At 39.6% G+C, this 10716-nt stretch overlaps 1 protein-coding gene across 1 annotated transcript; it reads left to right on the top strand.

Annotated features, from left to right (window-relative positions):
• The first annotated feature begins 807 nt into the window (after nucleotides 1-807).
• chrnd (cholinergic receptor, nicotinic, delta (muscle)) lies at nucleotides 808-10656 on the top strand. The gene is made up of 12 exons (XM_078280980.1): nucleotides 808-930; nucleotides 1861-2006; nucleotides 2316-2360; nucleotides 2451-2560; nucleotides 3021-3176; nucleotides 4034-4143; nucleotides 5139-5339; nucleotides 5902-6013; nucleotides 6137-6251; nucleotides 6365-6575; nucleotides 9741-9859; nucleotides 10312-10656. The coding sequence occupies exons 1-12, from the start codon at nucleotides 873-875 to the stop codon at nucleotides 10492-10494; spliced, it is 1566 nt and encodes a 521-aa protein (XP_078137106.1). The 5' UTR covers nucleotides 808-872; the 3' UTR covers nucleotides 10495-10656.
• Nucleotides 10657-10716: the final 60 nt, after the last annotated feature.

Raw genomic sequence — 10716 nt, 5'->3', positions numbered from 1 at the left:
AACCTGAATAGAAGTAATCCTGTCATCATGCTCCATGGATTCCACAGATTTCCCTTCACAGGTGAATGACAAGATGCATGCTTTTTACTTATTTTTATTGAAATTCTTAGTCTCCCTCCATTTAAAAAGTTTTTCCTCATGTTACTTCACTTTTAATGTTAGATCATTGTGCAGAATTATGTGTACAGAGTTTGTCTTCACATTCATCTGCTTAAGGAGGAAAGTTTTTACTTATATCTCAGTTTAAAGCGTGGACCTCAATGCTTTATTCTGAGACATCACAACTACTTTGGAAGCCAACAATACTTGCAGAGTAGAATTTTAATTGTAAGATCATTTTTAGTTATTTTTTTTTTTAGAGTAAATTGGACTTTTTTTTAATGGAAATCATATGAAACTAATTATTCAAAGCAGATACATTTTACATTTCCTCAAACACATGTTTCTAAATTAACTCAAACGTGTATGTTCTTGTATTGCAATTTATTTGTACTACAATGTAATGGAGACTTTTTTTTTTAGTTAGTTTCAAAGTTGACTTTTTTTTTATAGTCACCTTGGATGATATTTCTCATTTCTAATGACGAAATATCTTCTTTTTGGAAAAGGTTTAATTGGAGTCTAAATCACAAGTTAGAAATCTTTGTTATGATGTTGTTACTATATCTGACCTCCGCCCTCTTTCCCGTACAGAGTGGAGGTGATGGCAGCTGGCTTCTCTCTCTCTCTCTCTCTCTCTCGCTCGCTCTGTGTGTGTGTTTTCTATTTTCTCTCCTCTGTGTTTCTGCAGCTGCTGCCTGTCCGTCACTCTGACTGCTGGCAGAAGGTCGGCGGCTTAAAGCACTCGGACTTCTTGTCACCACCAGTCAGCCATGAAGCTTCAGGGTGCAGCTCTGAGCACCGTGTTCCTGCTCGCTCTGCTCTCATCTGGTGAGTTACTGTTTTAAAATTTCACCCAAAGACTTTAACTTGTGTTGTAAAACTTCTTTTTATCCAAAGTTTGAGTGAGCTACAGTTCCACTGATGTCTGGTTTTGACAGCCCAAACAGACTTTTTTAGTATAAAGCAGCAAATGTTTGGTGTTAGTTGTTAATATTTCTATTCATTTTATTTTTTAATGCTTAAACAAAAGATTTTCTGCAGGGTTTTTTCGCCCTGTCAATTATTTGCTTACTAGGTTAAAAAAACAGCTTGTAACACAGGGCACTAAAACTCTCACTTGAAAAGTTTTTGTAGCTCTTCTCAGTGAAATTTTATAAACTCTGGGAGTCATTAGTCGATTAGTCATTTAGTCAATCAACAAAACTCTTCAAATTAATCGTTTTTTTTTAATTTTTTTTAAATCACTGGTTTCAGCTTCTCAAATGTAGATATTTAAAACAAAGTAAGCATTTGAATATGTCAACTTGGGCTTTAGGTATTTTTGTAAAACTATTTTATGACGTTTAATAGAGAATTGTTAGTTGCAGCGCTGCATTAGTCCTTTCAATAACAAAGTATTTGTCAGAAATCAATAAAAAGAGTTAAATTGCAAGACAAAATCCAAACAATAAGTAATATTTTATTGTAGCTTTCTGGAACCTCCGTCTTATCAGTAAATAAATAAACATGGCCGTGTGGTAAACTAGAAATGTCTGCCAGTTATTCGCAATGTGTACATGGCAGGTGGCATTATAGCAGCAGTGTAGTATTCTGAACACAGAGCAGCTGCAATGATACCCTGAAATATGACCAGCATGAAAGTATTCACACACTCTCAGACGCTGTTTGTCTTTGTGTGTTTAAATGATAGAGCTGTGGCTTTGAAAACATGAAAAAATATATGTTTTGTTGACGTGTGTGTGTGTGTGTGTGTGTCAGAGTGCTGGGGCAGGAATGAGGAGGAGCGTCTGATCAACTACCTGATAAAAGAGAAAGGATACAACAAAGAGCTGCGTCCCGTTGAGAAGCAGCAGGAAGCCGTCGACGTTTACCTCGCACTCACACTCTCTAACCTCATCTCTCTGGTACAGACCTAAAAGTGTGCGTGCATGTGTGTGTATGGTTTGCTAGAATAATTATCCTTTTGAAGTGAAGCTCAACATGTACCTTGGCTGGGTATCCTTGTGACATTTCTGATACTCCTGCAGATACTAACACCAGAAAATATACTTTTATTTTTTTCAGTAAGTAAGTATATACTTCTTTTTTTTTAGTTTAAAACTTTTTTTGATACTCCAGTTTATCTCTAACGAAGAATAAGCAAGTTCTAAAAGACAGAAAGTCAGGATGAAAGAGTTGGCCTCTTTAATCCGTTATTTGTTCTTTATTTGTAGAAAGAAGTCGACGAGACTCTGCTGACCAACGTATGGATAGATCACGTAAGTAAATGTTACTGTTTCACTTTACATTGACTTTTTTTCCTGAATAATTTATGTCCAATAACTATCAATTTGTGTGTCTACTGATAGACTTGGACGGACTACCGGCTGTCGTGGAATACAACAGAGTTTGACGGCATCGAGATGCTTCGTCTGCCGACCAACATGGTTTGGCTGCCAGAGATTGTGTTGGAAAACAAGTGAGATTCATTTTCCTTCTTATTTTTTTCCATTTGTGGAAAGAAATCCTTCCAAATCTGTAATAAACACAATGTCATTCTGTCATGTAGCTATGATACAGTTACTTTTGGCTGGCCAAACTTGCATTGAGATGTACTCTTTTTTTATATTTCAAACCCCAGAATAATCAAGTGATTTTGGCACATTTGTGAAATTTGCTGGGCTGAAATGTTTAATAACAAATTTGAACTGAAGAAATACAAGAGGAGTAAATACATGTGTGATTTTATTTAATTAAAAAACTATAAACTGGGGGAGCAGTGCTTCTTCATCTAAAACTCGGCTTTGTGGTGTACCCCAAGGTTCAATCCTTGGTCCTCTTCTGTTGCCTTGTATATACTTCTTCTTAGAGGATAATAAAAGCTTTCGATCATGTCATATGTGTGTGTCGTAATCCTATCGTTTTTCTCTCTCTGCCAGTAACGACGCCCAGTTCCAGGTGGCCTACTACAGTAACGTACTGGTGGATTCTACTGGTCTCTGCTACTGGTTACCTCCCGCCATCTTCCGCTCCTCTTGCTCCATCAACGTCAACTACTTCCCCTTCGACTGGCAGAACTGCACGCTCAAATTCACGTAAGGTGCTTAAACCAGACAGTGTTGTGTATTGTCTGGTGAACGGCTTTACATAAACACTCTGGTGCATTTAAGGCACTGATGAATTTGTCTCAAATAGGACACTTGGACAAGGTTGATCTAAATATGTTAAGAAAAAAACCTACCATGTTTAGATATTTACTTTGTGTCCAAATATCATTTAAATACTTCATTTATGGAATCTGCTTTCTCTGATTATGACTGTATTTGGATTATAGTTATATTATTATATTATAGTGATGTATACTTTTTCCTTTTTTAATTTCATTCAATTTTATTTCATTTGTCTTATTTTTAATAATGTTAATTTTTAACCAAAAGCCCTACTAGGGACAAGTGTTGTGAATTAGCTTCAGCTAAAAACATGATATGGTACATACATCAGATGACTGTTTAAGCTTATCTATGTTTTTTTGTATCTGTCCCTATCTAAATAAACTTTAATAATAATGTGGTTTTCAGTTTTCTGTTGTCAGGACTCAACAACAGATTACAGATCAGAATAATGAAGTGTGAGCATACTAACTGAGAGAAAATCAGGATTCCGATGTTGATTGTTTGATCATAAAATTTGAGCTTCTAAACCATGAATCAAGAGCTTACAGCAAGATGATAGCAAGGAGGTGTGAACAAATACTTTTTAACACAGAAATCACAAATAATCCTATGATAGTTTGGATCAACTTCAGACGTTTGTGCAGCTAAAAATAACTAACTCTAATCATTTTTCATGCATACGTGTCTTTTCTTTTTAGCAGATTTTTGTAGTTACGGTTTTCCTCAGGATACTGCTCATCAATTTGATTTTAAACTCCGTTTCCCACGTTGCTTTGCAGCTCTCTGACCTACAACGCCAAAGAGATCAAGATGCTGCTGAAGGAAGAAGCAGACGAAACCAGCAAATGGACAGTGGAGTGGATCATCACTGACCCTAATAGCTTTACGGGTAAGTGTCCCCCCAATCTCTCACTCATATTTTAAGGTTTCAGGATTTTTAACTTCATTGATGCTACAGATTGCAGCATTTGTACAACTTTACAACTAACCTTCTGTCCTTATCATGTTACAGTGGGCTAAAATAAATTAATGTTAGCATGTAGGTGTGGGGGTGCCAAAGTAATTAATAAGAAAGTTTCAAATGTATATTTAATAGGTTTGATGTTTTTAAAAACATCTGCACATCACAACAACTTTCCAATAACTTTCACCTTTTGAAGTAATACCACATCTTATAGTGGTAAATATGGAAAATTGGGATAAAGAATATTTAGTTAATTTAGTTTAGAGCTGATGTGTCCTAAAAATGTTCACTGTACAAAGAATAAACCCTTTGATTTATGGAAGAACACAGACATTTTCCAAACATGTTTGCCTCACTTGTGCATAGGATCTATGAACAAAGCTGTGTTTACATTTTCATTCATCCAACAGTTTTGTTTCTGGTATATAAAACCCTCCTGTGCTGCTTGGATGGGTGTATGGATGAAACTTATGTGGAAGAATCGGGGCCCTAGCCAGACTTTTAGAAATACTGACGTCATGAGCTCAACCCACCATCCCATAGACGTGTTTGACTCGACATTTCTGTAAACGTTATCTCCCTACATGATGGTCTAAATGCTATTTTCAAGAATTCTCCACGGTAACAGGAATACAAATTGCCAGATTTTAAGGCATTTCACTTAATTTTATTTGAATTAAACTTGACATTTTGTCACTTTGTAGATACTGACTTTAAAGTTTATCTACTTTTTTTTTTAAAAACACACACAATTAACTTCCTTTCAGGTTGTTAAAATATCTCTATTTCCAGACACAATATTGAGGACATGACCTCTGGGAAACATCAATTTAGGGGAGTATATGCGTCTTAACGATCTGAACCTCATTCCCCGTCTGTGTCCTGTCATTTACGTTGTTTTCCTTGCTGGTTTTCGACAGAGAACGGTGAGTGGGAGATCATCCACCGACCAGCCAAGAGAAACACCTACAAGCACATTCCCATGGAGAGCAACAAGCACCAGGACATCACCTTCTACCTGGTCATCAAACGCAAACCTCTCTTCTACATCGTCAACATCATCATTCCCTGTGTGCTCATCTCCTTCCTGGCCTCGCTCGTCTACTACCTACCCGCTGACAGTCAGTGCACATTTTCATTTTTTAACATACCTCTATGAGAAGATGAATAGAATCTTGTTTCGTTATGAGGAAAATAGTTTTCCTTTTTGTACTACTGACCTTTTTAAGGATGCCCAAGTTTTATGTTTTATTATTTTAGCGTCCGTGAACAACTCGATTTGAGCTTATTTTGATTTTATGTTTTAGACTAGCATGCTTCTCAAGTTTAGATTAAATGCTAAATTTGATTAATCTTGCATTTACATTATCACACATTAACTGTAAATGTTGACTGCTGCAGGGATAGGAACTTCATTCGGAAAATGCGCTTTACCAAAAGAGCCATCTTCCTTTTCGTCCAAGTATTTCTTTTTATTTCAAACATTTTGTTTAGATTTCTCTATATCATATACACTTCACACATTGACAAAACAAAGACCCACAATCCTAACAACAAAACATAACATTTATTCAACATATAAAACAAACAAGCTCAACCTCAGTATCTTCATATCTGCTCAACTTATAGGAAACGCATGAAATATAAACATTAATGATTGTGTGTGTGTGTGTGTGTGTGTAGGTGGTGAGAAGATGACTTTGTCCATCTCGGTGCTGCTGGCTCAGTCTGTCTTCCTGCTGCTGATCTCTCAAAGGCTGCCGGAGACTTCCATGTCTGTTCCACTTATTGTCAAGTAAGGAACGCACACACAAAATGAGTAAGAAAGCCATAAATGAATGCAGTGCTACACACAGTACAAGAGCTCTCCTGAATTTCTCAACAAAATTTAAAACATCTTTGTATGCGTGTGTCTCAGATATTTGATGTTCATCATGGTGTTGGTGACGATCGTGGTGTTGAACTGTGTGGTTGTCCTGAACCTGCACTTCAGGACACCGAGCACACACGTCATGTCAGACTGGACCAAGAAGGTGACAGACACACACTCCCTCATACACACAACGATCAGACACGCACATACTCCAATGTGTGTGAACTGTAGTTTTTGTAATTGCACATCATGACTTTAAACATGCTTCTTCAGTTCTTCCTCGAGCGGCTGCCCCGCATCCTGCATATGTCCCAGCCCTCAGAGCCGGAGCCTTACTGGGACGGAGCGTTGCCAAGGCGATCCAGCTCGGTGGGCTACATCGCCTCGGCGGAGGAGTACTACAGCGTCAAGTCCCGCAGTGAGCTGATGTTCGAGAAACAGTCGGAGAGGCACGGACTGACGGCACGAGCCACACACGCAGCAAGTACGTCAAATAATATCAATGAATATTTTGTTATTTTTAGATTATTTTGGGGGCATTTTGGCCTTTAATTGATAGGACAGTTGTAGGCAGGATGGGGGGAGAGAGAGGGGAAAGACATGCAGCAAAGGGCCGCAGGTCGGAATCGGGCTGCTGAGTTAAGGACTGAGCCTTGGTACATGGGGCTCACGCTCCACCAGGTGATCTACCAGGGCGCCCCACATCAATGAATAATTAAAACTATTCGCCTGATTCTCTTGAAACTATAAAATCAAATTAAAGCTGCAAGCAGCGTTGGACGGGCCCGCCCGCGTCTGGGTTACTGGCGGACGCCGCTCCTTGCGACCGTGCATTTGTGCGACACTCAGACACCGCACATCACCAAGGAAAAGGTAACTCTCTGCTGAGTTCAATGATACCTCACACAAGACTCTGTCATACAGTTCATTAGCTGTGGAAGGGGGCGTGGCCAAAGCATAGGAGTCGGGGAAAACCTTTACCAATAAAAAAGAACTCTCTTCTGAGTTCATTGATGCCTCACATAAGACTCTACCTTAAATGGGTCACCAGTTATGAAAGTGGGCGTGGCTTAAGCATAGGGGGCAGGCCAAACCATCACCAATGAATAAGGAACTCTCTGCTGAGTTCAATGACGACTCACACAAGGGTCTACCTTAAAGGGGTCAGCAGTTATGAAAGGGGCGTGGTTAAAGCATAGGGGGCGGGTCAAACTGTCACCAATCAAAAACAAACTCTGCTGAGTTCAATGACACCTCACACAAGACTACCTTAAAGGGGTCAGCAGTTATGAAAGGGGGCGTGGCTTAAGCATGGGGGCGGGCCAAACCATCACCAATGAAGAAGGAACTCTGCTGAGTTCAATGACACCTCACACAAGACTACAATAAACGGTTCAAATGTTATGAAAGGGGGCGTGGTCTAAGTGGGCGTGGTTAAAGTATAGGGGGCGGCTCAGTATCACATGTAGACCACACATAAGTTTCATGTAAATCGGATGATGTTTGTCATATAAGGCGTGTTTCCTGTTGCCAGCAGGGGGCGCTATGACCAAAAGTCAATAATGGCTTGTAGATGTCCTCAGGCCTGGAGCCTTGTCAATCGTGAGAAATTTCGGGCAGATACGACAACGTACACTCAAGTTACAACAACTTCTTTGTTCATCGCTAAACACTCTAAATGGCCGCCATGCCCACACCGTTTGATGAAAAGTTTTTCGATGTGTAGAGATGTGTCACCTTTTTCAGCCCTTCTGAGTTTGCAGGTATGCTAGGAGGAGTTCGTTAAAGTATGGCACCTTGACTTTTAGGCCTACTTCCTGTTGCCACTAGGGGGTGCTATGACTTTGAGTCTATTTTGTCAGGTAAATATCCTCAGAGTCTTATGAATCATGAAAAGTTTGGAGCCAATTGGACAATGTACACTCAAGTTACACCCACTTCCTGTTTCGATGGCGAAACGCACAAAATGGCCACCCTGCCACGGCCACGCCCTATGACGAAAAGTTTTTCTTTTAACAACTTTTCATCTTTAACGTCTTAAGATGGCACACACCAAATTTGAAGTTGATCGGATGAAATCTCTAGAAGGAGATAATAATAATAATAATAATAATAATAATAATTCCTTCACTTCCAATAGGGCCTTCGCCGCTGTCGGCGCTCGGGCCCTAATTACACGCCAAAGACATTTAAAAAAAAAAAAAAGATGGTTTCTGTCATTTTAGGTAGTTCTAATCATGCTGATGTTTTTTTCTTTTTTTTTTTCTGATCAGTTTAGTTTTATTAGTTATTTGATACTATAAAAATGGGCTGAAACATCATGATTGACAGCTGGGATTGACGTGATTGGTCAGGTGGTGTATAATAATAATAATGATAATAATAATAATAATAGATTTTATTTGTAATGCACTTTACATTTGGAGCAAGCGTGGTAAGAACATCAATATAAAATACAAATGGACACTGCAACGACTTAAAGGGTTAATTAACACTCATAAGTTCTGCTAAAAAGAAATGTTTTTAGTCCTTTTTTAAAAGTCTCAGTAGTTTGAGGTGCCCTCAAATGGTCGGGGAGGGCATTCCAAATCTGAGGAGTGGCAGAACAGAAAGCCCTATCACCTATGGTGCTGAGCTTAGTCTTGGGGAGAAGGAGGCGGTTTGAGTTTGTTGAACAGAGGGATTAAGTTGTATTTCCATAGATGCACTGGTGGGTAAGAAGAGAGACCTTATATTCAATCCTGGCGGAAACTGGAAGCCAGTGAAGTGAATGGAGAATGGGTGTGTGATACTCTGGTTGCTTCTCATGTGGCTTATTTGATAGCTCCTCGACTCCTCGGTCCTCTGCTGAACCGGATGTTGTTCTATCCCTGAAGGCCGCCCCGAAGCTCTTATTTTTGCCTCAAGGAGCGAGCATCGAAGAGGGATCATCGAGGAGCTACAGGCCAGGATACACGATAGCAGCCTTACCGGGAGCCGTGCAGCTGAAGGAGTTGCTAACTCCGCTCAAACAGCTGACTAATTAATGTGACACTTCAGAGGAAAACGTCTCATCTCTCTAAAAACACATTTACTCGTTGCCTCTCTCCTCCTATGATTTTCTCGTCTTCACGTCTCTCCCATGCTTCCTCGGTGGGAGGGACTAAAACGCGAGGAAGGGAGGCAAGTGGAGGAATCAAGGAGGCAATTTAAGCGACATGAGAAGCACCTTCTGGCTCCAAATTCCAAGATAGCGGTGCTCGTGTCTGGGATTTTTTGGATCACTTTTATACAGCAGGAGGAAGTGAAATGGTGGTGTTCATCTTTATTTACAGCCTATGTGTGAAATAGGACATGCCTTGGCAGAGGACAGCGCTCTGAGTGCCTTTTTAGTATTTATGTATTTCAAATCATGTTGTTACAGTTTGTTCTCATCATATCATTGTTTTTGCCTTGAAGCCAAAGATACTTTTCCTCAACATGGACAATAAAGTCCCTAACTAACTACACTTTGAAACATGATCCTAATTTGATATTGAAACAACAAGTAAATGAAACGCAGACATGTAGAAGAAATCTCACTTTTCAACCACATTAAGTGTAGTTTTAACCTTGACTTCCTCTCCGAGCTTCCCTCATTGTCTTCCTTATTATCCCGCTCTCTGTGTAGTTGTAAAGCCGCAGGAAGACGGGGGTGTGACAGATCAGCTGTATGCAGAGATCAAGCCGGCTGTGGACGGAGCAAACTACATCATCAAACACATGCACAACAAGAACGACTACAACGAGGTGAGACGGAGAGAAAGACAGGACGATGTACTGCAGAGAACAGAGGCTTAACACATTCCTTTATAGGAAAGTGTTTATGAATATTTTTCATTCAGTTTTATCATCCCTCTCTTGCCATTCTTTTTTTAAACTTTATTTGATTTAATCCCATGGTTTTTATGATCCCTATGTTTGTATTTTATTTTTTATTTTGAAACCTTGTTAATTATTTTTGCTGAAAATTAAGAAATGGCACATGATTTTAGCAAATGAAAATAACTTTGAAGCGCCTCTCTCTCTCTCTCTCTCTCTCTCTCTCTCTCTGTCTGTCTCTCTCTCTCTCTCTCTGTCTGTCTCTCTCTGTCTCTCTGTCTGTCTCTCTCTGTCTCTCTGTCTCTCTCTGTCTCTCTCTGTCTGTCTCTCTGTCTCTCTCTCTCTTTTCCACCTGTCTCTATATTTCTCTCTCTTCACAGGAGAAAGATAACTGGAGCGGCATTGCTCGTACGGTGGACCGCCTCTGTCTCTTCCTGGTTACCCCGGTGATGACCATCGGCACCATCATCATCTTCCTGATGGGAATCTGTAACCACCCTCCACACCTGCCCTTCAAAGGAGACCCGCACGACTACAGCGAGGAAAACCCACGCCTGCTGTGACACACACACACACACACACACTGCTTTGTTGCTTTTTAGTTATTTTTGTTTGACGACCAGGTACATGGATGTGTGTTTTTTAAACTTAAATTTGAAGTGAATAACTAAATCAGTATAATGCTATTTAAATTATATTTGTGTGGTTTGAATAAACATTTACACTCCGTAGACATCTTTGATTTTATTTTTGTTTCTGTTGTCCTACATGCATTTTAATCAGTT

This window comes from Sander vitreus, chromosome 22 (genome assembly GCF_031162955.1).
Source record: "Sander vitreus isolate 19-12246 chromosome 22, sanVit1, whole genome shotgun sequence".
Classification (NCBI taxonomy): Eukaryota; Metazoa; Chordata; class Actinopteri; order Perciformes; family Percidae; genus Sander; species Sander vitreus.
This window is presented reverse-complemented; position numbering and strand designations above follow the sequence as displayed.